This window comes from Carex rostrata, chromosome 12 (assembly GCF_964058835.1).
Source record: "Carex rostrata chromosome 12, lpCarRost1.2, whole genome shotgun sequence".
NCBI lineage: Eukaryota > Viridiplantae > Streptophyta > Magnoliopsida > Poales > Cyperaceae > Carex > Carex rostrata.
In genome coordinates, this window is record NC_135929.1 from 10,123,093 (window position 1) to 10,149,368 (window position 26,276).

The following is a 26,276-nucleotide window of genomic DNA, read 5'->3' on the forward strand; positions in this document are numbered from 1 at the left end:
AATCATAGAATTTTGTATAGGCATCAGGATAGGAGCAGATTACAGATGTCTTGAGATAGAAGTGATTGTTCTGTAAGCCTACGGGCGTGAAAGATGCAAAAAAAAATAAAAATAAAGCAGTGGGTAAGGAGAGATGAACCATCTTTGAATTTTGAGGGAAGTTCTCTCTCTCCCGACAAGAATCTTTATTTTGGCCGGGAGGTTAGAGAAGATGAAGAAGACAATTAGAAGGGTATGTTGGTTAATTTAAATTTTAAAATAATTAATTACAATGTAAATTAATTAAATGGAGATAAAAGAAATGATGTTAATTTTTGATGAAAATATTGGATATTATGGTGTTACTGTAGGTAAATTGGCTATTTCAAAAACTTGTATGGTTACACTAGAAATTTTCCCTTTTTATTATGTCCATCGCCTGTAATTCCCTAATTGGAGATTATCCATCTAAAGAATAAATATTCAATTAATTCTTTCACCACACTCCACTTAGTGGTCCCACGCTCCCAGCTCCCAGTCGGTCGTGAAAATAATTTAATTTCGGCTGGGTTTCTTCTAAGAAAATGCCACAGAAATTACGCAGAAACAAAGAGGTTTCTCTTCTCCATTTAATGAAACTGGAGACTTCAAGAATTGAAGTTAGAATCTAGCAAGGACCGACCTCTCCGGTAGAAAATAACTTGAGAGGATGTAAACCTAAAGGATGGAAGACCCATCCGAAGGTAAAATCCTGTATAGAAATGGTCTACAGGCTTTCTGTAATTAAAAGTTCAATCAAGATTCAAGACTATTACAGCAGTGACTTGGCAAACAATTTGAAACCTAGACCGGGTCCAACCTTATCTTCGTTGGGAGTTGGGAAAATATCAGGTGCCTTGGCGTTGAGTGTTGACTGACTGACTCCCAAATTCGAACTGTTGATCAAGCCTCCCACTTGACTCCTTTCTCTATCCCATTTCTCTTTTCCAAAATCTTTTCTTCTTGCTTAAGCTTTTAGTTTTTACTCTGAGATACTTCCAATTTCCAAATCAGCAATGGCAGACCTGTTGCTATCATCTCTGATACGAATCGTGCTGCAGAAATCAACAGATTCACTGGTGCAGCGGATGGGTGAGATGTGGGGCATTGATGACCAGCGCGAGAAACTCCACGACAAGCTGCTCGCGGTACAGGACGTACTTACCGATGCTGAGGAGCAAGGGGATGCTAAATCCTCTGTGAAATCCTGGCTGGCTAAGCTCAAATCAGCTGCCTATGATGCTGACAACGTTCTCGATGAGTTCTGTTATGAGGAGCTGCGCCGGGAAGATGTGGCACGCGGCCATAAGGCCGGGAATGTAAGTGGTTTTTTCTCTGTTGAAAATCCAGTTCTGTTTCGGTACAAGATGAGTAGAAAGTTGAAGGAGGTTGTGGGGAGGATTGATGAGCTGGTCACTGAGATGGAGAGGTTCAAATTTGTTCAAGGCCGGCAAGGCCGTGTTCTTCAGCATGTCGAAACCCATTCTTACGTAATTGAATCTGAGATTGTAGGGAGGGAAGATGATAAGGAAAAATTAGTGACCTTGTTGACTCAGGTGTGTCTGAGTGAGAATCTCATGGTCTTGCCAGTAGTCGGGATGGGAGGGCTCGGAAAAACCACCCTTGCCCAGCTAGTCTACAACGACCCAAGGGTAGAAGACCACTTCAAATTACTCGTATGGGTTTGTGTGTCAGAGGAGTTTGATGTTGGAGCTCTAACAAAATTGATCATTGATACAATAGTTCAAAAGGACTGCAAAGTTCCCCGTAAGATGGAGTTGCTTCAGAAGCGTTTACGTGAAGAGATACACGGAAAGCGATATCTTCTTGTATTGGATGATGTTTGGAATGAAAATGGAGATAAGTGGGAACAACTGAGAAATCTATTGAACTGCGGCGATTCAGGGAGCGTTGTGCTTGTTACCACGAGGAGCGGCATAGTGGCAGATGTAATGGGTACAATACCGAAATATAATTTGGAATACTTCAATGAGGAGGATTCATGGAAATTATTTCATAGAAGGGCCTTTGGTATGAGAGTAGGGGAATGCGAAGAGCTTGTTGAAATAGGAAAAAAATTGGTCAAGAATTGTCAGGGACTACCGCTAGCCATTAAAACACTTGGTAGCTTAATGAGCTATAAAAATGAGGTAGGTCAGTGGTTAGCAGTGCTCGAACAGAGCATGATATGGGAAAATAAGCAAGCTAATGATGATGGTGGTGTTTTGTCAGTACTGAGGCTAAGCTATGACCATTTGCCTTCATACATGAAGCAATGTTTTGCTTTCTGTGCAGTATTTCCAAAGGATTATGTGATGGATAAAGAAAAATTGGTGCAGTATTGGATGGCCCATGGATTTATTCCATCTGACGGGTCGGGAGGTCTTGAGATGTCGGGTAGTGATATCTTTAATGAGTTGGCTTTGAGGTCCTTCTTCCAAAATGTTGAGACAGTTTGTTACTCTCAAACCACGTGCAAAATGCATGATCTTATGCACGATCTTGCACAATCTGTGATGAGAGATGAATGCCTCTCTATTGTGGGACCATTACAAATGAAGAATACACCCAAATACAATGTGCGACATATCTTATTGGGAAATCCCATGGCAATTAATGTAGCCATTAAATGCTTTCCTACTACCCGAAGTCTCATTTTATCTACAAGGAGTGAATTTTATGATGTGGAAGATGTTGGATATGTGAAATCTAACTTCTTACGAATACTAGACTTGGGTTACAACCCTATTGAAAATATGACAACCCTTCGAATTATGAAGCACCTCAGATATCTTGAGCTTTCGGTGGGGAATTTGACAACAATATCTGAAACAATTACCACACTCTATCTTTTGCAAACTCTTAGGCTCTATGGTTGTAGAAACCTTTCAAAACTACCCGAAGGAATGAGATACATGAAGAGCCTTCGGCATTTCTACATGGATGATTGTTTCGAATTGAAGTGCATGCCACCAAGCCTCGGGGAACTACAATATTTACAGACATTAACATATTACATAGTTGGAACTGGTGTAGAAAATAGAATTGGGGAACTCAAGACCTTAAATCTAGGGGGTCAACTATATATCTGTAATCTAAGGGAAATACAAGATGCTAGAGATGCAAGAGAAGCAAATATGGTTTCTAAACAAAATTTGGAGCACTTGGCACTATGTTGGGGAATGCCGCTAACTTATTTACAATCTTATTCTAATTACGAAGCCAGACCTAATGGCTTAGAGGCAGTGATTCTTGATCTTGAGGTGTTGGATGCACTTAAACCTTGTAATAAGTTAAAAACTCTACGAATTGAACAATATAGAGGTTACAATTTTCCCATCTGGATGACAGAGTATCAAATGCTGGAAAACCTAGTAGCGCTATTTATAATTGAATGTAAGTGGTGCACCAGTGTTCCACCATTGTATATGCTACCTCTTCTCCAAACCTTGTACATAACTTCTATGGATAATTTGAGGCATCTTTGTTGTGGTGTATTTATGAGTGCTAAAGGTGGTGAAGATGCACTCATAACTTTTCCATCACTGAAATCCTTGATTTTAAATGACATGTCAAATTTGGATTGTTGGTGTGAAGGTGATGTTTCGAAAAAGACATCATTGATTTTTCCTGTGCTAACTGAGCTGCGGATCATTCGTTGTCCCAAGCTAACTGCCATACCTATCGCACCTTTACTAGAAAAAATGACAATTACAGAAAACCAAACACTATCGTGCTCTGTAACTAGATTAACAACTATCCGTATGCTCACCCTTGAAAGTAGAGGTGGAAGGGAATATAATGCAGATAAAAATAAAACTCTCTCTTTTAAACCTTGTGTGTCTCTCGAGAAATTAACTATCAAAGGATTCAACCACATCATAACACCAACAGATGGAAGAGAAGGTGCAGAGCTGAGTGTTGATGTTAATGCAACAGCTCTGCGAGATGTATCTATCATTGAAAGCAACCTTTTTTGCTCATCTATTCCATCCAACTCACCTTTATGGTTGTGGAAATGCTTCAGATTTATTGAAAATCTTTTTATCACAAATTGTGATAGCCTTACCTTTTGGCCGGAGGAAGAGCTCAGTGATCTCATATACTTACAAAAAATAAGTATTAACAGTTGCAGGAACTTTCTCGGATCATTATCGGAGCCACTTGTAGAGATATCGACAAGGCAAGTCCTATTGCCAAAACTTAAAGATTTTTCTATCAGTCGTTGCCCGAATGTGGTTGAAGTTCCCAAAATGCCAAGATCTCTTGAGAGTTTGGACATGTCTGGTTGCGTAAAGCTAGAAAGCTTACCAGAATGGTTATGTAGTTTGGTGGGTCTCAAAGAGCTAATAATTAGTTCATTTCAAAGTTTGAACTCCTTACCGTCAAGCATAGGATGCCTAATTGCTCTTGAATCTCTCTGGATTTCTGATTGCTTCAACCTAGAATCTTTGCCAGAAGGGATGCAAGGTCTTGAATCACTCAAGACCCTTAGATTATACAACTGCCCCAAAATAAGAATCCTTCCAGAAGTACAACGATTAAGGAGCCTTGATTCTTTAGAGATCTATGGGTGTCCCCTCTTGCAAACGGATTTGCAAAAGAACGGCAAGTATTGGCACCTAATCTCTGAGATCCCAAATCTATATATTGAAGAAGGGGTATATATTGAAGAAGGGGGTCGATCCAGCAAAATAGGAGGCCTAACTCGGTTGATTTCATCATGCAATATGCCTTGTTCGTCAGTGCGATCTTAAAGATATCATCATTTGTGAGGTACATTTTCTCATTGCCATATAAGTTTGAATCATCTCATTCTATCATATTTCTTAGAGTAAGACAGAGGAATCTTCTCACGTAGCAAATTATAAATGTAGGAAAAATTAGTAACTTTGGTGGTGAAATCCAGTACTTGATATGGCATTTGTCATATTATGATTCATATTTAACTTGTAACATGGAATCAATATAATTTGTCCGCCTGGATGCTCTGCTTACGGTTGCTCTGATTATTTGGCCAACTAAGATTAGTAGTCAATTATGATCCACTTCAGTTCGGGTCTAATCTGGAATTTTTTATACAATAAAATGTTAAAGTATCTGAATTAGCAGTAGTTTTTCTATATCATCCATTCACTAAATTGGACTAACTTCTTATCAGTTGAAAGTGACCAAAACAGTATGTATTTGATTTAACACTTCTTTAGATATCTACTTTGACATTTTTGAAGTTCAAATTTGAAAATTATATTACCACTGTGTAAATTGCAAAATATGCTCTGCTGTTAGAAATTGAGGTTTAATCAGGCATCAAATTTACTGATATGGCCATAGATTTTGGTCATATGTACTGTATATTATTACTTAGAACACAACTTCCGAGTGTAGTTGACTTAATTCTCGTTTTTACAGTAGTTCAATTTGTGCTTAGAAAGTAGGGCCAATTTCAGTTGAGTCAAAATTGTTCATTAATTTTTTGGATAAACTATCATTAATGGTTGGGTATCATTTACAAATTAGCAAAATATATTTGCGTTAGTCTCAATGCTGGAAAGTGCATGCATGTGTTGTTGCCTTGGTAAATAATAATTTTCCTAAACTGAATTTGCTGGGAGTTCACTTGAACCCGCTGAATCAAAAGCCTAGTGATTGTAATAGAAGCTCAGGGTTGTCAAAGCTGATATTTTCTGAAAATTGTGTTCTTCAAATTATACAGGTGCTATTCTGGTGTCTACACTATGGTGCAGCATTTTTTTCTCTTGTTGATGGCAAGCACTGAATAATTTTCTTATGTGGATCTGTTTGTCACTTGGAAATCTTGTTGATTAGTATATGAAATGGTAAGAGAGTATTAGAGTGAGTGTTAATGACTTGATTATCCCCTTGTAATTGTAAAGACTCCTTGATATAGTGAATTTGCACCGTGTGCTACCGTGGTTTTTTCCCGAAAGGGTTTCCACGTAAATTTTGTATCTCTTTTATTTTTTGTGCTTGATTGCTTGCTTGAGTTGGCTTCTTGTTTAACTTTCATATTTCTCTATTTGGTTGGAAATTGGTGTATGTCTGCAAAGTGTTCGACGAAATTACTCCTTGAAATGCTTCCGCGTGTGAACCCAACACTGTTATTATTATTTTATTATTTTTACAATTAAGGAATTAATGGAACATGTTACCACACTTTTCTTTTTATATATATTTATGTCATCTCTGTCTTTTTATTTGGTCAAGTACTTGAGGGAGAATTTCTCTCTTTTTTTTTTTTTTTTTTTTTTGTATACTTGTATTTTTCACAGATGCTTCAGTCGAGATTTGTAGTGTGATATAAGATAAAGAAAGAATATCGTTTTTTTGTTTATTGTAATTTTCTAAACCAAAAAAGTAATTACAAGGGTATATATAAATTCAGAAGCATAAGAGCGGTATATATATAGTGGAAGATGATCCAAATGAAAATTAGGCCACTAAAGAAAAGTTGAGAGGTTCATCAAGAAACTTGTACATTTTGGGTTCTAAGATAATTATAGACTATTGATCCACAGGTACCTCTATTTCAATTCACTTAGGTCAGGCCGCATAGTTGTTGCCGCAATAATTCTTAAAAATAATAGATAAAATCAAAGGAAATCAGAGTTGTTGCCCCATATTTTTCGTCACATTAAAGATCTTATAAGAAAAATGATCGAAAATAAAATGTCTGAGCTCTAATTATGCTTATCTAACTATCAAAACATAAATCGCTCCAACAATCCTTGAAAGTACAAAATAAATAGTTTGGACCAAATATATAAATTTTCATAGGAAAAACCTCCAGTCCTGCATCAAAAATTCAGATCCCCATATATCATGCATGCTCTCATTTAACCTCCTCAATTTATACAAGTAAAATTGATGTAATAGTTGATCTATGTGAAACGCACTTGGTGCAATAACACGAGCCCGTTAATTGAATTCTCAATAAAATCTAAAAGATGAATGTACCGGCGCCTAAAAGTTGATCTATGTCAAAATAGAGCCCATATTTAAAACATACGAGTTAAAAAAGAAAAAAAAAATTATAGGTTCAACAAGAAGCACTTAGTTCAGGCTGTACCAAATTTTGAAGAACTTAAAACCAAACCCTATTGGATAGTTGTCAGTAAAAACCGCCAAGCTCATGTACTATACAGTGATGAATGAAGATAGTTGTGTTTCCTTTCCATGGGTAAATATTTGCCGGAATTTTTATTTATACTCTTTAAAGAAAAAAAAAATGAACACACATCCAAAATAGAGGAATTCTACATTTATCCAAGCCGCTAACCCCAAAATATACTGTAACATTTTGAAGGACCTCTAAACTAATCTGCGACCCCCCGTAAATGGACCACAGATTAGCCTCGAATAAATGTTCAATTCCCCAAATGGGTGGTTTTTTTTATGCTATTAATAAAAATTTCAGATAATATTCGTATTGAAATATTCTCATTCGACCAGTATAAGTGAAGTTACAAGCTCAAAAGAAAGAATATCGAGAATAGAAGGAACAAATATTATCCTGTATTAATAAATGACAAATGTTTGGATACGATTTCATACTTCACATGCACAAGCTCTCACAAAAAATTCAGAGCATACATGCAAGACGAATATATACAACAACCATCCAATAAATCCGCTTATTAAGTAAACATGCACTCACCAAACAAGTCAACAAACTTACTTGAACTTTTCCCAGCATCAACCAGACCATGTGCGTGCCGACGGACTGGAGACTCCATTCAGCCTATCAAGCAAAGCATTAAAATCCATAGGCTGCCCGCTCTCCGCAATTTTCATGGCAACACTCATGACTTGTTCCCTTGGATACCCCATACTAACTGCCTTTTCAATAAACTCCCCATGGGGGTGGTTAAGTGGCATTTGTTGTGTCCTCATGTGAACCCCGGAAACATTGGTTGGGGTATAGTTATAAGGTCCAGAGTTATAGCCCGCTAGATTACTTTGCATATAAGGTGGGGGAACATTTGTGTACCCACCCTTGGCCATTTGGGGTGTGGCCATATATGATCCCTGGTTTGGATGAGGTGGTCTAGTGTTACCTTGGTTCCCATAGCCAGTGGGAACCATATCAGAGCGGTTCATCCCAGGTTGAGGTGCAGTGGAATAAGCAGTTGGAACTTGCATGCTAACAGAATATGTTTCAGGAATAGGGTTAGAAGGTTGGTGAGGCGGGTAAGGAGAATAGCCTGGAGGCGTATGAGGCCTTTGAGGTGCAGCTGGTGGTGGTAGAGATTGTGAGGGGGGTGCAGCTTGTGTCTGCATACCTTGAGAAGTAAACTGTTGTGGGTTAGGATTAGAGTTAGGTTGTTGTTGTTGGGCCCACTGGTGAGGGAACTGAGGAATAGGAGCCGGTTGCTGGGTCATTGGGTTCACGGCCTGAGAAACCTGAGAAGGTGGTGCTTGTTGCTGTGGTGATTGCTGAACAGGAACCTGAGGTTGTTGCGCTGGTGTCAATTGAACGTAATGGTAACCAGGAGGCAATTGTTGGCCTGGAGCCTGATTCACCGGGTAGTACGTGGTTGGTTGGTTCACAGTGTACTGAGGCAAAGCAAGGTGCTGTTGCTGCTGCGGCTGCACAGCTTGTGGATGGGATGGGACGAGGGCTAGTTGATTGTTTGAGAGTTGTGGGGCATCATCGTGCTTTGCTGGCTCAGGAAGTGGACTCGGTGCTCGTTCTTCAGGCTTTGGTGTGGATTCCTTTTGGATAGTTTGAAGTTTCGCAAGTTCCTTCTGGGCCTCGGCAAGTTCTTGCTTGTCACGTAAAATTTGTACTGCCCTATGGACCTAAAAATTCAAATGGTTGTATAAGTGTTTTGTAAAAATCAAAATCAAAAGCATAGTATTAGCTTTCTGTGAAAATACAGAAAAAACTAAATAAAACTGAAAGAAGATAATGTCCCCTCTTCTCATAGAACTTCTCACAAAGATAGAAAAACTAGAAGCAATAAGAGTTTAAAAATAAATAAAATAAAGGGCTTGGTAAAAGATATCCATGGGTTTTGTCAATTGACCGATGCTTGTTAAAAGTCTACTACTGGGTTTACAACAGTGCATGAAAAATTCTTCCCTAGGTCAACTGGTCTTATTATTTATTGATTATTTTTTTTACTGAGGCTACACATAAACTCACAAGCTGTATGCTAAGCAGAGATAGAGGGATGAAGCCAGAGGAAACCAGGATTCCATATGAAATTTTAAGCTAAAATTGAATATGGCACAAAATATATAGCAGCAGCATACATATGTATGAACTATGAGCCCAATATCTAATAGCACTTTATAAATATGTGCCACCAGGGGCGAAGCCACTTATAATAAATGGGGATCAATTGACCCCCATTTATTTTCAAAACTTTTGTGTTTATTGGTATATAATTTAGTAAAAAATGCTATGGAACTGTCAAATTGACCCCCATTCGTAACATAAAAATTTCATATGTTTGACCCCCCATAGTTTCAAGGTCTGGCTCAGCCCCTGTGTGCCACCTATTAACTTAACCCTCACACAAACAAACCTCTTCCTGTCTAGACTGTGGCATTACACGCTCAAATTTACACACTACAACATGTAGGTTTCCTTGACTGCATCTAATACTTTCAAACAGAACACCCAACTGAAGTATTGCATTTGAGCAGACTATAGCACATCTAATAAATTCAATAAGACCCTGAAATTTTGATTTTTCCACTATTCAAGGCAATAATCTTCCATCTTCTCTCTGGAAAATCAATTTTTTCCTAGTCTGAACATCAATGCCCTAATTTTGAACTGAATAAACTTAAATTCCGTATAGTTAGCTACTAAAAATTTTGCCATTTCCAAAAACTTGATCCTTATTTTCTTTTGGTCCAGACAACTCTTCGTTACACAGATGAGAATTAACATGTTAAGAAAATGAGAGAATCATAAAAGCATTACTATCAGATGAGATGAGGATTGACATGTTAAGAAAATGCTCTTAAAAGTATTACTATCCCCACTGGAAACCATTCTTCTGATTTTGCCCCCAAAAAATCCAATACTTCTCAAAGCTCAAGCTTCAAGGGAGAAACATTTCAGATAACTTCAAAGAAGCCAGAACATACTGCATGTAAGGTCGAAAAAGTACAACCAGACCAAATGCACACTCCTTTGGAGACAGATATCACAGATATGTCATGCATTACAGAAGCATACTGGACTGACAGTTATTAGTATTTATCCTAAAAGGAGTATATGCAGCTAATATAAATATAGACGATGCTCATCGTACATTTAAGGTAAACACTTAAGAGTTGATCACAATACAACAGTAGTTACCTCTTGCATGTGCTTCTCAAGGGACTTGAACTTGAGATCTGCTTCATTCTGGCCCAGCACCATGTCACCTCGAAGGTCACCAATTGACCTCTCGAGCTTGTAGCAGTGGATCTCAAGCTGGGACAACCGACCAGTTATTCCATCAAGGGACCGCAATAGGGTATCTGCGTATTTCTTCATGCACCTCTCCACAGTGGACACAAAGTCATCCTTCGGGTGGTCCTCTTGCTCATATATGTTTACCAGTGGCCTTGCCATTCTACTGTCAGGGAAGTCCTGGAAAAAGACCAATGAAGAAAAGGGGAATCAAGATATGAGTTCCTTTTCTTTAAAAAAAAAGGGTAAAAAAAGAGGATCGTTTCTTGGCACTTATTAGTTTTGATTAATTTTGTGTATTTAGTTTTTTTTTTTTTTCCTTAACATATGTAATGGATAGAGTGAAGTTTTAATAACCAACATGGAAAGTGAGACACAGTGAGGTGAAAAAGCATATTATTTTGGTATGTTTACACCTTACACATCACCAAATACTATAACAAACACGAGGGATATTTATTTGTGCTCTTTCTGAATTCCAATAACTTATCAAAGACCGACAAATAAACGGTCCCATAACTCCAGCTTCACTTGAAAGCCCACCCAAACACAAAGGCCGTAAGAATAATGATACTATTTGAAACGATGAGAAGTTCACTAATCAGAAAGTTCTTCAATACATGCAGATAGGGCACATCAACTATAAGAAAAGATGAATACCGGAAAAACCCCATATATACAACTATTATTACTTGATATCTCTACAATCAGAAATAATCCCATTAAAAGCTTCAACTTGGTATCATCAGCATCATATAACAACTTGTGTTTCCTGACTGTCCCACTAGCAAATCCGTTTTGCAATATATAAATACATTAGAAGTTAAAACTTCCTTTTAACACTATACTTTGTGTGCTTCAGCTTTAGTAATGATGGTCCTGTGCTACTTACTAACAAAGCCAGTCCTTAAATTAAAACTAGCATTAACTTGCCAATCATACATCTAAAGCAGCACAATAAGCAACAATTCAATCATATTTTGGGACATCAATATACAAACAACAAAAAGACTCCTCACTGCAGCAATAGAACTAGGAGTATGCTATGACCTTCCGCTGAAGTAATTATTTAAAATTTTATATCCCAAACAAGTACAAGTTTCAAAATAAGGAATTTCTCTACTTTTATTAAACATGTCATATTTCTACTCACAAAACTTTCTTTTATAAATTTATAAAATGATCTTCTGCATTCAACAGAAAAATTGAGTCTTCATACTCCTAAATAGTCCAAAAGGAAAGTAGGTACCATAGACCTGCATCATAACAAAAGGACTACTTCACCTAACATGATTGATGCCATTAACAAATTTCAGACTTTTTGCCTATGCCCTATGGGCCAACAACAAAAAATAAAAAGATGATCGATCCATCCATAATATCGAAAGTGACAAAAATTGGTTGAAATGCAATTATTAATTAAATGCCATTACATGATTGAACCACAGGCCTAGCACGGATGGTGATAGGCCTCACCTCTTTACAAAGAGACGCAGGTTCAAATCCTGCAAGAGGCATCTAAGAAAAAATGGAAGTCAGGGCTAACAGGAGCCCTTATTTAAAAATAATAATAATAATAATAATGGAATAACAAAAGACATTGAAAGAGTTACGAAACACACCATGATTACAATCAATTTGCAATTGTGCCACTAATCTCTTTAAAAATGTAATTCTTTGATGGAATGGAAAGGATTCAAATCACGAGAGATAAGATGTCAATTTCAAAGTTGACAAGGTGCTTCTGTGGCCTTAAAGGTAAGAAAATGATGCCAAAACTCGTAACTGAGACTTTCAATATAAGATCAAGTCATCTTGGAAAATAAATGGTAGGTGCAACTATAAATAATAATATCACATCGGTATCAACATAGCGAGAACCACACAAAGTATCAAATATTTTTGGACCAAAAGTCAATACCTAGTCAATATCTCAGCAGAACAAGTAATTGCTTGGAAGAGTACTAATCAAGAGAGCAACAACATTACTTCAAATCTAATCAGACATAATAACGCTCCCTTTCAGATTCTAATTTTAATTCTAATTATACTAGTCTATGCTGATAAACAGCATACACTATGATGAGGGCCAATAAAGTATCAAAAAGCACATCTGCAAATGAACATACATAAATACACAAAATTATGACGCCTAACAAAATTGGAACTTTTATTCGATACAAATTTAAAAAGAAGATTACTATTGAGACCACTCATTCGGTAGAAGTTCAGTCAAGCTAACGACTGACTAGACAATCTCTACCCTCTTTTTGTAAACACTTGTATAAAAAAGGGGACCCCAACAAACAATTTCATTAATAAATAAAACTCAAACAACTTTGTCATCTTAGCACAGCCTCCCAATAAAAATAAACATAAACAGGCATTTTCAAAAATATGTCTACAAATTAGTTCTATTTGGACCTTGTGACAAAGAAAGTGCATTTTAGATAAATCTAGCAATATTCAATTTGATAATTCATATCTAGAACTACATCAAATCGTCATAGTCCAGAAGTTTTCACATAGATCCCACACCGACACAGGCACAAATAAGAGGAAACGAACAATATTTACAACTTTCTCAAAGCAAACACAATCTGATTGCTACACAAACAGCATAAACGCTAAAACAAGAAGCAACGAACAATACCTTCGACGAGGGATCCGATCGCTTGGTACTGGATGAATCCTGTCCGGTGAAATCGTCATACGAACAGAGCACATCGTCTGTTCGAAAATTGTAGGAGCCAGAGCCCGATGCCATGGATTCACCAATCAAGAGCTAGGGTTTCGCTTTTAGAAGCTTTTATCGCTTTTTCTTAGCTTTGGCTTCTTTTTGAAGGAAGGTGTAACGAAGGAGACGAGCAGTAAATAGAAAAGGTGGAAAAGCGCTGACGCTTCGCTTGAGAGAGAGATAAGAATTATATATTGTCAGATAACAAGACGAATATTTCCGAATGCGCATGGTTCTTTACATATTATGGACTTGCCCGTGTTGAATTCTTCCTCTGCATTAACTCAAAAGGCAATATTTTGAGTTAATGCATCTCGATCATCCGATCTATTTCAAGATTAGTGCAAACTAGATCTGCACTAATTTTAAAGGAACCCTAATGTTATAGACAAGAGCCGGATTGGCTCCATTTAAAATCAGACGGTTGAGATTCATTAACTCCAAAGATTCCCTTTTGAGGTAATGCAGAGGATACGCATTGGCATGTGCTGAGTGCCGGACTTTTTCTTGATCCAGATTCACGCATAACCTCTACTCCTCTCGTGATTCGCGAGCGCGGTATGGTTAGCCGCGGGTTAATTTTCTATGGATAGAGATGAATGGTAGATGTAGGTGTGATTGCATACGGTTTCTGGAATTAGTTACCTGCGTATTGCATATTTCTGACTGTAATCAGAGACGTATCACAATACCCGTTATATTTTTGTAGAATGTTTTACCGACACAAAGGATCTTTAAACTTTGGAATAGCGACTACTGTTTGGATCTTTCTTTGGAGTATAATAAAGTAGCTTTAGCAGTAGGTTTAATTATCTTATTAATTATTTAAGCTGCTGTTGCTTGTGGTTATGGCAAACACCTCAACTGCGCCTCGGTAATGAAGTACACTTTTACGAAGTACATTTTTATTATGTGGCTCAATATAACGAAACTTTTTTAAAATCATAATTAAAACAAATTTACTAAACTAATATGATTTTTTTTTTTTAATTTAAAAACTACAAGTACTGAGCAGTGTAAAAAACGTCCGTTTATACATATTGACCGATTAATCTTTGGTGGTAACCAAATCGTTACGAACTTTTTCGATTAATCGACTGATTATTTTTTATTATGATCAATTATTCTTGATTAATTGTTTGTCAGTACTCTGTCTGTCCGACAACCGCATACCGTTATTTACAACACTAATACTGAGTATCATATGCTATACATAGAAGGTGGTACCCAATAACCTATTTCGTACATCTCAATTTCATCGTTTTATGCGGTCTCCACATAATACCGTGAAAAAATTGTGGCATGAAGAGTATACCGAATAGGTTAATGGGTACTCTTTTCATGCACCGAATAAGCTACTCGGCTCTTATGATTTTTATATAAAAAAAATAATCATGTTGATTCCATAAATTTTATTTTTTTAATTATGGTTATTAAAGTATAATTTGGATAAAAAGAAGTTAATTATTTAAACAGCAACGGAGAGAAAATGAGAAAAAAAAATGCTAAATCTCCCAATAATTTTTTTATTTTACATTCAAATATTTAATTCATGAAACATTAATATTATTTGTTTTTTCATAAAATAAAATTACACAATACTTATTTATTCAGCCAATTAAATCTCAATTTCAGAAAAAAAAAAACATGGACTGCTTTAATAAAATACAATATAAAAAACTTAAAGCATTTATTATAAAATTGATATGATGAAGCATGTTAGAAAAGGTTCCATTACTTTTAACCTTTGACGAAAGAGATTTAAAAACGAGGAAAAGATGTTTGTTTGGATCTGACAGGATGGATTGGTCGGTGAGATAATGTTAGAAAAATGAGAGCTTTTTTTAAATTTTAGGTGAAGCAAGGCTAATATTTTCTTACTTCTTCTAAAGGTGAGAAAGCGCGCCACGTTGAACTGTAACTATCAAATTTACCGGATTGTTCGGTACCGACATTTTTTTATATACCATAATAAAAAATAAAAAAATAAAAACACCTTCGATCATAATTTCATCTTTATCCAGATCACAGATTGGCTCTGCTGCCCCATTTTGGCGGGACCGCACAACTAATCTGTGGCCCCACTTATTTTTTTTTTAGATTATGAAATTATGTAGTTTGAGAGAGTTTTGAATTTTTAAATCATAAATTTATGCTTTCGATGATTTTTGAATCGTAAATGTAACCATAATTTATTGAAAACATTAACAAAAACACAAAATACTTTATAACTACATTTTAGAAGATTTGCATATGTAATTCTTGATATATCTATTTGAATTTTGAATTTTTTTTTCTTTTTTTAGAAGACTGTTTTTTTTTTTAAATCTTCGCAGAAACTGCGAAGTCGTCATAAAAACAATATCACAAACTGAAGAGTGAAGGATGTTAGTTGGTCGGAATTAGATTATTGAATTAGTCAGTTTGGTTTAAATTGATTTAAATTTGTATATTAGAACTTTTATTTAGTTTGTATATATTTTTGGCGAACAAGTTTAACCAAAAACTCAATTTTTAGATGCTCCAATTACCTAATACCAATAGAAGTTGAACATAAAAAAAGGTTAAAAATGAATTTATAACAAACAAATCTATTGATGATAAAGTAATTAATCTGATAATCTTAAAAATAGTAAAAAAAATTATAACATTAAAATCTGTTACTTGAAATACAATCTTTATTTTATATACAAATAAGAAACAAATTAATAGAAATTTCTCATTAAGCAAATGACCTCACAAAATCACGAATATGAATTCTTTAATTAAATTCATGAGTATAAAATATAAAAAGTACCTTTCAAGTATCTTGGAAATGAAAAATCGACTTGGCTTGACATTCAAATTATACGAAAATTAATATACTTGCAATTATTTTTTTTTATATTTTTTCAACGAGCCGTTTTTTTTTTTTTTTTGAAATTTTTCACAAAAACTGTAAAATCGTGAGAAAGAATTAAGCTTTCAATCTATAAATAATCAACAGTCTTAAATTTTTTATTTTCCAACTAATTGTGCTACAGGGTCTAAAATCCTCTAAAGTAACATAATTTTTGAGTTTATACATGAGCCGTCCAATTTGAATCCGGTCAATCCAGCTCAAGGTAGAGCGCACGGAGCCCCTTTAATATAACGGTCCGATTCGAATCTGATAGTCTGAATCTAAACTCAAAAATTAAGTTACTTTAGAACACCCGAACTCCATTTTTCATGTCTTAAGTCTTAACTGAGCCTTCAAATCTAAACCGTAGATCAAGTAATTCGATCAACGGAAGGTGAGAACTGAGAAGCATCACATTCGGAAATAAATCTGCTACGATCCCAAGGGGATCGTAGGGTCCTAAAATTCCAAATCCAACCTTTCATTGGTTTTGAGATTCGTAAAAAAAAAACAACTTTTATAGAGATTCGTACAATCCGAAAAATAAAAGGATGGATTTGAAATTTTAGGATCAGATCGTAGCAGATTTATTTCTCATCACATTCACTGCACCGACAAAGAACCGAATTCGCATCCTCTGAGATATCTCATATTTTGCGTGACTTTTTGGAAAATCTTAACCGTTCAAATACGTTCTGCCCGAATCTCGAAGCTCAAATAATACGCCCCCCTGCGCTATCCCCGAGTAGGCACCGGACACGTGGGTCACGCAACATATGAGATATCTAAGAGGATACGCACTCCACCGAACCACCGACTGGATCCGATCTCCTCCGTGGCCGAACTCTTTCCCGCTCTCCGCGACAAGGGTTACAACGCAACTTCGTCTCTCTACTCTCACTCCACTCAGTTGCTTTCCTGCTCCGTGGCAATGACGATCTGCGCAGAGTCCTCGTCGCTCTCATCCGGATCGGGCGCGAAAGTGTGGCTTGCACACGGCTTGATCCTTGGCGCGGCAGTGGCAGCGGCGACAGGAGCCTACTTCCTCCATCGCTCCAAAGGTTTCCGTAGCCGCGTCATTGGTATCATCCCTGCTCGATACGCCTCTTCTCGCTTTGAGGGGAAACCTCTCGTCAACATTCTCGGCAAACCTATGATCCAAGTAACCTCACAATCTCTCTCTGTTTGTAATGCTTTTCGTTGTTGCTGTCACTGGTATACGGGCCCTGTATCAGACCTGACGTTAATTAACACTATATCACTGTTGTTTTGCTTTCTGTAGATTAACTTGATTACAATACTTCAGTTAAGCTAAGCCTAAACAGCACAAAAGAGAGAAATTCAGTAATAGAGAATAAAATTGAGTCAACTATGTACCTGGTTTGTGCAAATTGAGCAAATGAAGCCCCAATATTGATGTCAAAACATGCAAATAGAGCCCCAATTAACCCTAACTTAATTGGTATAAAGTAACATGTCTCAGATCCAATGCGTATTAACCATTATGTCAATCTCTTGGTTGTGAATTGTGATGTTATGGTCATTTTTCTTCAATTTTTATATTTACATCAGCTGTATTTTTAAATTCAATAGAGAACTTGGGAGAGAGCCAAGTTAGCTTCAAGTCTAGATACTGTTGGTATGAATATTTTTCGCCTTTTTATCTTTTTGGTTTTTCCTTCTATGTATTCATACCGCTTGTAAATTGTTCTACATATCAATTGTTATAATATATAACACATCAGTTTTATACTAAGTATGAACTTCAGTACATGCCAGTACTTACCTGTTTAATTTCTCACTAGTGTATTACCCAATCTCTTGCTGTAGCAGCTCTGCGTCCTCTGTTCAATTAGGTTAAGCTGGACTGCTGATCATAAACAAACTAGGATCTGTTGTGTTCCCTATTTTCTGATACAAGTTGCTTGATACCATTCTGAGACCAGATTTGCCAGGAAGTCAGGAACCAAAAAGGACCAAATCTATCATACATAATTTGCTGTAGCCTTTTTCTAGCCAGCATGCATATTATAATTGTTTTGTTTATCTAAAATTAAGATAATTTTTTGGCAGTTGTGGCAACTGATGATGAAAGAATTGCAGAATGCTGTAGAGGATTTGGAGCTGATGTCATCATGACATCGGAGTCATGCAGAAATGGTCTTATCTTGTCCTTCCCTAAGTGAATAAACAATTTAATGGAAAGCACTTTCATTTGTGTTTCTACTTGTACCAAGGCTATGACTGTAACTGCACAAACACTGGAGTTCTCTTGAAATTGCAAACCTGTATACGAAGGCGTTTATACAAGACTACTGCAGCACAGTGCATTTGTTTAGTTAATTTTATATATCATATGTTGGTCTAAACTTAATAGCAGTTTTTTTTTTTTTTTAAATTTCTTTGTTCTTCTTTGTGTCTAATTCATAATGCGCAATATGAATGGGCCATTCAATACATAATAGTTAGTAGTCAAGATGTGACCATCTCATCAATAAAAAATAAAATATCTTATTAAATGGTTTCACCTTGTAGGAGCTGAGCGTTGCAGTGAGGCACTTCAGAAACTTGCAAAAAGTTATGATATTGTAGTCAATATACAAGGAGATGAGCCACTTATTGAACCTGAGATAATAGATGGCATTGTTCAAGCCTTACAGGTTTGCTTTTTATAAGAAACAAACAACCAAATCATATAATTTCTTTTGGTCCTTTGTAATTCATCTTCCTTTGGGTCTGATATCACATTTCATTGTCTATATATGGCATGAAGCGAGCTCCTGATGCGGTGTTTAGCACAGCTGTCACAGCTCTGAAACCTGAATATGCATTCGACACTAATCGAGTCAAGTGTGTTGTCAACAACAACGGCTACGCTATTTACTTCTCCAGAGGATTAATTCCTTTTAACAAGTAAACAATTATTGTTTTCATTACTGTTCTATATATTTATTTATTTACTAGAAAGTATGGGAACTATCTTATTGGATGATGAATTCATGACCTTGGATAATACATTCCTATGTTCACATTGTCTGGCATGCATTGGTTTACTGATACTGCTAGATGGTCCAATTGTTTTTTTTATTCCTATGTTCACATATGTTAGCATTGCATGGCCTTGATCAATATTGAGCACTCAGCAAAAACCCACTATGAAACTTTTTGGGCATGTTGATTCTTATTGGTGTTTGACTTCTTAAATAAATATTTCAGGTCGGGAGAAGTGAACCAGAAATTCCCATATCTTCTTCATTTGGGCATTCAGGTACTTCAGTAATAACAGCCCCAGTTGCTGAATCTGATGGTACCTCAGAACATCAATGAGCACTCAGTTTATTTATGAATTTAGGCATAGTCAAATCATGATTTTTTTTTTTTACAAACCATGTAATTTTATTTCTGCAAATTATAATTAATAATAAAATTTTCTGTTCTCTTACTAAACCTCAGAATACCAACACTCCTATATCTCTTCTATTTTAGCATCTTAAGGGAGAAAAAAATAACCAAACCATCCATTGTTGTCTTGCTTATGCATATGAAGAATCAGCGAGTGATGTTTGTTTGATAAATCTTGATTGAGTGCATACATAAAATTTTCATACTTCAGAAGTGGTATCTGTCACATTTTCTATGTTTTTTTGGGACATGCATAATATTAATAGCTTTCTTAGGTAGATATAAATTTCTTAAGTTATACTTTATTATTGTTATTTTTGTTGTTGTTATAATGATATTTTTTTTTTATTTGTCATTATGCAGAGCTACGATACAGAATTCCTAAAGATATACCCTAAGCTGGAGCCAACTCCTTTGCAACTGGAGGAAGATCTTGAACAACTCAAAGTTCTAGAGAATGGTTACAAGATGAAGGTCATTTCAATTTCAATTATTCAATTTATTAATTTTTATATAGAATCTACAAATTTGAGGGTACGGTCCTTGCAACTCCTTCGAAATGTCAAACTTGTCTCTACAGGTTATGGGAATATTAGCAAAATCCCATGGTTTAGTATTTTTGAAGCAAAGAAACAAAAAGTGTTTTTATTATACAATTGAGAGAAAATGAGAAATAACTACATAGTTTTCTTGGGAAGAGTGCAAAGATCTGGTTGAGATCAGGTCAATTCTATTTGACTTCTTTGATATGCAAACTGGAGATTGCATTCTTTTCTTTCATCATATATATATATATATATATATATATATTTACATGGATGTTTGGAAATTTAGCCTTGTCTGTTGAGAAAAAAAAGAGACTTCTCGTCAAGTCTGGTCCAATCCTTCAGCAGGCCTGATCTGACTTAGTTAATCAGCCCAGTGGGTCAGTAATTGCTAGTGGCAAATGGTTTTGTATCCTCTGCCATGCTGCACATGCATGTTCTCGCTGCAGCATGGTTTTGTGTTGGGATTTGCGCTAAATCTAGGGAACCTTTAGCCCGATAAATCCAACTGCTGCAAATGTGTTCTTGACTTCTTTCAGTAAGTTACAAGGCTGCAAGGGATGATCACCTGTAGCACAAACAAGTTGGTTGTGGATTGGTTGATAATTCAACAAAATATCGCATCGTATTGGTTTAGTACTTGGGATTTGCATCAGATACATCGTGTACAATAGCAATATCTTTTTGGTATTAAAAATTTATGGTTGACTGGAGGATCATATTGATGATTTAAGGCAAGCTATTGATTTCTTTAATTACTGTTCCAGTTAGTGGTCTTGTTAGCATTGAAGTTTTATTCAAAAATCATAAATTTTTGGCTTTCTTTGAAGTGCTGATGCTTGCAATAATCCATTTTCTATTTCATCGGCTTGTTGTTATTACCTAATATGAGATTATGTTCAAGATGCCAGGTAATTAAGGTTGACCATGATGCTCATGGTGTTGACACTCCTGAAGATGTCGAGAAAATGGAAGCTATTATGCGAGAAAAAAACATTGAGTAGACTTCCTTTTTTCTTTTGAGATTTCCTAGTGTGAAAATTTCCGGTGTAGCTATATCTAGGTAGAGTTCTTTGGTTTGACTAGAAGGCTTGTTCAAATGTTTTCTGTTTCATTGTTGTTTTGTACTTTCATATGTTAAAAAATAATGTTGGTGTATTCATTTTTTATATTTTCAAATTTCAATATTTGACATGTAATAGTTTTCAAATTTATGTATAAATATTACAATAGTGACGTGGACTGGTTTAATTGTGAGCATGCAATTCATGAGTACTTTGTCAAATTTATGGTAGGTCGTGAGACAATTTAGCATTGCATTTTTGAAAACTCTGGCTTAGCTCAATGTTTATAATCATGAAAAGGAACATTTGATGCCAAACTCCATGAAATCTGATACTATTAACCCCGAATTATTTCAATATAGGATGTGATATAGGGGAGAAAATGAGTTTCCATCAAAATTCATCCTGAGATTGTTAATCAATAACAATCACTAGAACAATTATTGTTATAACTGAAAATAATCAAAGTGCACACATAATTAATTCTTTCAAGCTTATTATGGTGATTTCTTTGTCAATGGTGGTGTTGCGGGTCGGGACCTCCTGGCACATCTGATCTCTTATTTTCATCGATTGCTGATCTCGCTTTCAACTTATCTTGCATCCAAAGCTCGCCACTCGGCCGTGTACCGACCACTGTCTTGTCTGGTTGCATTTTGGGACGTTCCATCTGGCTTACATTGAGCATGCGGGCATTGGCCGATCCGATCAAGTTCATTCCTACAACCAACAACAACAAAAAATAATATCTGATAGCCATAATTCCTTTTTGTGATACTGTAGTGAAGTTATGTTCTGGTGGAATGTGGATATACTTAAGTTACTTGTGAAGTCAACAATGCAACCATGCATGTATTTATAGTACCAAGAATATGAAATATAATAGCATAATATTGATATTTGGGGGCCTAGCTAGGATAGCTAGCTTGCTTTTTGTGGCCCTAATTTTTAGTTTATATAACAAACATCACTGATTATATATATAAAACCATGAGCTTGCTGCAACCTGTTTAAGCAAATTAAGGCTGTTTAAAGGAGTTAATTATTCATTTCTTATTATGAGGCACTACATTTGCATTCAAAGCATCTAAGCTGGGCAATTATGCCATTTGCAAATGCAATGCATCTATGTGATATGCATCCAATTTTATCCAAAGAAGCAGTTAGTCAAATATGCTTTCTTTCTTTTGCTAATTTCCAAATTAGTTATAATTTCTCTTAAGAAATAACCACTAAATTATTAAGGAATATCTTTAAAAACCACTCAATTGCTCATGTCCATTTTTTATTTTTTAAAAGAGTATCCAAGTGTGCATTATAAAATAGTCAAGCTTGTATCATGAAATTATTATGTGTACATTTATTGGTAGTTCGAAGAATGAATACAAAAGCTCAAAACAAGAAGTGCATGCTCATTCTGTAAATTGCAAAATGCACATCATATATGCATTTTGTAATACCAAGCTTTCATTTGTGAGGAAACCCACTGTGAGCAATTCTGATTTGTTGAGGTCAAATTTTCGATATCTTTCTCAAAAGAGAACTTAAGATTCGATTATCAAGCCACCTACAGAGGTGGGGACGGATCTACACTTAGCTCAGGGGTGCTAAGTCACTCATGATTTTGAAATTTTTAATCACATATATTGAAATTTAATTTAATTTTTATTTTCTCAAAATTTTTATATAGTTTATTCTCCCTCATAAAATGCAAGATGCATGCTTATAGTCTAGTGGTAAAGACTCTATTATGCAATAACCAAATTATAACTATTACATTACATAATAAGAAATGATCATCAAATTCAAATTATTGATTTATCCTCAGTTCTCATAAAAAATAAAAGAGAACGAGGAAGGAAAAATAATAAACTTCAGACTAGGTACTCTACGCTAAACATATTAGAGCATCTACATTCCTGCAACTCAAATGAGTTTCTAAATAATTGTAACCACTTTTTAGAAATAAAAGCCTCTCAAGTTTTTAACTCTCACATTCCTGAAATTAATTTTAAAGTTTCTATTAAGCCACGTCAGCAATAAATTAAAAAAAAAAATAATTTGAGCCAATTATTTTGTCAATATGGAGTTTATAAATAGTTTTTTAATAAGAAACTTTTATGTATAATTTCTAAATAAGAAACTCTCTCACATTCTTGAAACTGTATTAGAAACTGTCACATCAGATTTAAAACTCTCATAATACCAGAGATGTATGTAGATGCTCTTAGTGTGTGATGAGGTAGTGTGTGATATGAGATGAGAATGGAAATAATTTTTAAACCCTACCTATGGGCTATGGGCTAGATGGTTTCCACATCCCAATAGATAAGTACTATATCACCTTTTTTCAGGTTGCAAGGGCCGACATTGAAAAGGATAATGGACAGAAAATTCGGCACCTAACTTTGAAAATTGAGCACTTAAAATTAAATATATGAGATAAGTCATAACGGCTATCTGGTGCTCTGCTGACATATATAATACGAGTAAAGCTAGGATGTGATGTGCTCAGCAAGAGGGTTTGGTGAGTACAACTCTAAAAGTATATTGGATCGACTTTAAACGTCGAATTCAAACTGTTGAAATCCATGTACATCCAAAATTTTTAAGTTTCGAGTTTATTTGCTACAAGGTCAAGCGGTCAAAGAAATGATAAAAATTGAATATATAAAACAACTCATAAATTAAGTTATAATAAGTTCCTTTCTTTGACCGCTTGACCTTATAACAAATAAACTTGAAACTTTCAAAAATTTGCATGTACATGCATCACTTATGAAGTACATAGATTCCAACGGTTTGAATTTGACATTTGAAGTTAATCAGATATACTTTTGAAGTTGTGCTCACCAAACTCTCTTGATAAGCACATCACACCTTAGCTTTGCTCTATATAATTAATACTATCATGCATTATTCTTATACTAAAACTTACCATAATATGCTCTACAGATTGTGCTACTGATTATGCTAGTATATATGATTGTACTATTATTAGCTAGTGTCCCAATAAATTATATATTTATACATCCATCCAAATTCAAAACATGCATATCTTAAAATCTCCTGTGATGGTGTATGGTTAAGATGAATGAAAAACTTTTAGGTTTCTTTCCTTCTTAAGGTTTTACAAGGTATAACACTATAGCTGTACCTAACTCTCATTGATCATATGCTTAGCATGCCTAGTAATAGCATGGAGGGCTGACCTAGTTGTTACTCAAAGAGAATATATATATATAGAGTTAGGCTGGGGTGCTATGGATAGCATAGTGGCCTCTATGCTACGGCTCAATATTCGAGTTTTCAAAATCCAAACGGTCGATCCGAACCGTTCAACTTATTCTCCATATTAATATCTGCTTGGAGACCAAATTTTACATTTTTCTGAATTTTTTTACTATTTATTAAGTATTTTACAAAATTGTTGATCCAACGGTGGCTGCACAAAACAGTAAAACCATTGGATTAGCGATTTTCAAAGTGGCTTAATAAATAGTAAAAAAATTCAGAAAATTATAAAATTTGGTCTCCAAGCAGATATTAATATGGAGAATAAGATGAACGGTTCGGATCGACCGTTTGGATTTTGAAAACTCGAATATTGAGCCGTAGCATAGAGGTCACTATGCTATCCATAGCACCCCAGCCTAACTCATATATATATATATATATATAGATAGAGGTTGGCTACTCTACTTACATAAGCATACGAGGGTTTATGCTTATAAGTAATTTTTTCATTTTCAAAATTCAAAAAGTCGATCTGAACTGTTAGATGTGATCTCTATATTGAAATGTGCTTGGAGACCAAATTTTACATTTTTCTGAATTTTTTTACTATTTATTGAGCCACTTTGAAAATCGCTGATCCAACGATGACTTTTGATTTTACTATTTTGTTAAGTCACCGTTGGATCAATGATTTTCAAAGTGGCTTAATAAATAGTAAAAAAATTCAGAAAAATGTAAAATTTGGTCTCCAAGCACATTTCAATATAGAGATCACATCTAACAGTTCAGATCGACTTTTTGAATTTTGAAAACGAAAAAATGACTTATAAGCATAAACCCTCGTATGCTTGTGTAAGTAGAGTAGCCAACCTCTATCTATATAGAGTTAGGCTGGGGTGCTATGGATAACATAGTGGCCTCTATGCTACGGCTCAATATTTGAGTTTTCAAAATCCAAACGGTCGATCCGAACCGTTCATCTTATTCTCCATATTAATATCTGCTTGGAGACCAAATTTTATAATTTTCTGAATTTTTTTACTATTTATTAAGCCACTTTGAAAATCGCTAATCCAACGGTTTTACTGTTTTGTACAGCCACCGTTGGATCAACAATTTTGTAAAATACTTAATAAATAGTAAAAAAATTCAGAAAAATGTAAAATTTGGTCTCCAAGCAGATATTAATATGGAGAATAAGATGAATGGTTCGGATCGACCGTTTGGATTTTGAAAACTCGAATATTGAACCGTAGCATAGAGGCCACTATGCTATCCATAACACCCCAGCCTAACTCATCTATATATATATATATATATATATATATATATATATATATGAATATGCTAGCATGCTATGCATAGCATAGAGCCCCTCCGTGCAACGGCTTGGATTTCAAGTTTTCAAAATCCTAACGTTCGATCCGAACCGTTCATCTTGTTCTCCATATTAATATGTGTTTGGAGACCAAATTTTATATTTTTTGGAATTTGTTTACTATTTCTTTAGATTTATTGAAAATAGCTGTTTTTTATGGTCCATATTTGCTGAAAACAGGGATTTTTAATAAATCTAAAGAAATAGTAAAAAAATTTCAAAAAATCTAAAATTTGGTTTCCAAACACATATTAATATGGAGAACAAGATGAACGGTTCGGATCGACAGTTAGGATTTTTAAAACTTGAAATCCGAGCCGTTGCACGGAGGGGCTCTATGCTATGCATAGCATGCTAGCATATTCCTATATATATATATATATATATATATATATATATATATAGGGTTCATTGTGTATATATGCATGTTGATACATGAAAATCATGGGCTGTATACGAGTCGAGCTGAGTTGAGCTACATAAAGTTTGAACTTGTTTTTTTGTTAGAATGAGCCGAGTCGAGCCTGACTTAGTTGAGCTAATCAAGAACCGAGTCGAGCCAGCTCTTTCTTGCTGTGA

At 35.3% G+C, this 26,276-nt stretch overlaps 3 protein-coding genes and 2 long non-coding RNA genes across 5 annotated transcripts; 3 read left to right on the top strand and 2 right to left on the bottom strand.

Annotated features, from left to right (window-relative positions):
- Positions 1-978: 978 nt before the first annotated feature.
- Positions 979-5,071, top strand: LOC144562584 (disease resistance protein RGA2-like). Its single transcript, XM_078311772.1, has one exon. It carries the CDS (start codon positions 1,035-1,037, stop codon positions 4,773-4,775), a length of 3,741 nt encoding a protein of 1,246 aa, XP_078167898.1. The 5' UTR covers positions 979-1,034; the 3' UTR covers positions 4,776-5,071.
- A 2,463-nt stretch (positions 5,072-7,534) lies between these two features.
- LOC144562733 (uncharacterized) lies at positions 7,535-13,459 on the bottom strand. Its single transcript, XM_078311982.1, has 3 exons — positions 13,107-13,459; positions 10,358-10,633; positions 7,535-8,841 (listed from the first exon to the last, which is right to left on the bottom strand). The coding sequence occupies exons 1-3, from the start codon at positions 13,218-13,220 to the stop codon at positions 7,735-7,737; spliced, it is 1,497 nt and encodes a 498-aa protein (XP_078168108.1). The 5' UTR covers positions 13,221-13,459; the 3' UTR covers positions 7,535-7,734.
- LOC144562735 (uncharacterized) lies at positions 10,691-11,559 on the bottom strand. The gene is made up of 2 exons (XR_013514193.1): positions 11,373-11,559; positions 10,691-11,340 (listed from the first exon to the last, which is right to left on the bottom strand). It is a non-coding gene; the product is annotated as an uncharacterized LOC144562735 (long non-coding RNA).
- LOC144562736 (uncharacterized) lies at positions 11,234-11,723 on the top strand. Its single transcript, XR_013514195.1, has 2 exons — positions 11,234-11,356; positions 11,553-11,723. It is a non-coding gene; the product is annotated as an uncharacterized LOC144562736 (long non-coding RNA).
- Positions 13,460-16,868: 3,409 nt separating the features above from the next.
- Positions 16,869-21,295, top strand: LOC144562965 (3-deoxy-manno-octulosonate cytidylyltransferase-like). Its single transcript, XM_078312334.1, has 8 exons — positions 16,869-17,233; positions 17,665-17,710; positions 18,145-18,231; positions 18,607-18,731; positions 18,845-18,984; positions 19,288-19,339; positions 19,837-19,947; positions 20,930-21,295. The coding sequence occupies exons 1-8, from the start codon at positions 17,003-17,005 to the stop codon at positions 21,020-21,022; spliced, it is 885 nt and encodes a 294-aa protein (XP_078168460.1). The 5' UTR covers positions 16,869-17,002; the 3' UTR covers positions 21,023-21,295.
- Positions 21,296-26,276: the final 4,981 nt, after the last annotated feature.

Bases quoted from the DNA above. Each gene is read 5' to 3' on its own strand.
- LOC144562584 (XM_078311772.1), top strand. From the start codon at position 1,035: ATGGCAGACCTGTTGCTATCATCTCTGATACGAATCGTGCTGCAGAAA.
- LOC144562733 (XM_078311982.1), bottom strand. From the start codon at position 13,220: ATGGCATCGGGCTCTGGCTCCTACAATTTTCGAACAGACGATGTGCTC. The intron at 10,634-13,106 runs GTATTGTTCGTT...GTCTTTTTCCAG, and splicing joins GATCGGATCCCTCGTCGAAG to GACTTCCCTGACAGTAGAAT. The intron at 8,842-10,357 runs GTAACTACTGTT...TTGAATTTTTAG, and splicing joins TTGAGAAGCACATGCAAGAG to GTCCATAGGGCAGTACAAAT.
- LOC144562965 (XM_078312334.1), top strand. From the start codon at position 17,003: ATGACGATCTGCGCAGAGTCCTCGTCGCTCTCATCCGGATCGGGCGCG. The intron at 18,232-18,606 runs GTCTTATCTTGT...TTCACCTTGTAG, and splicing joins ATCGGAGTCATGCAGAAATG to GAGCTGAGCGTTGCAGTGAG. The intron at 19,948-20,929 runs GTCATTTCAATT...TCAAGATGCCAG, and splicing joins AGAATGGTTACAAGATGAAG to GTAATTAAGGTTGACCATGA.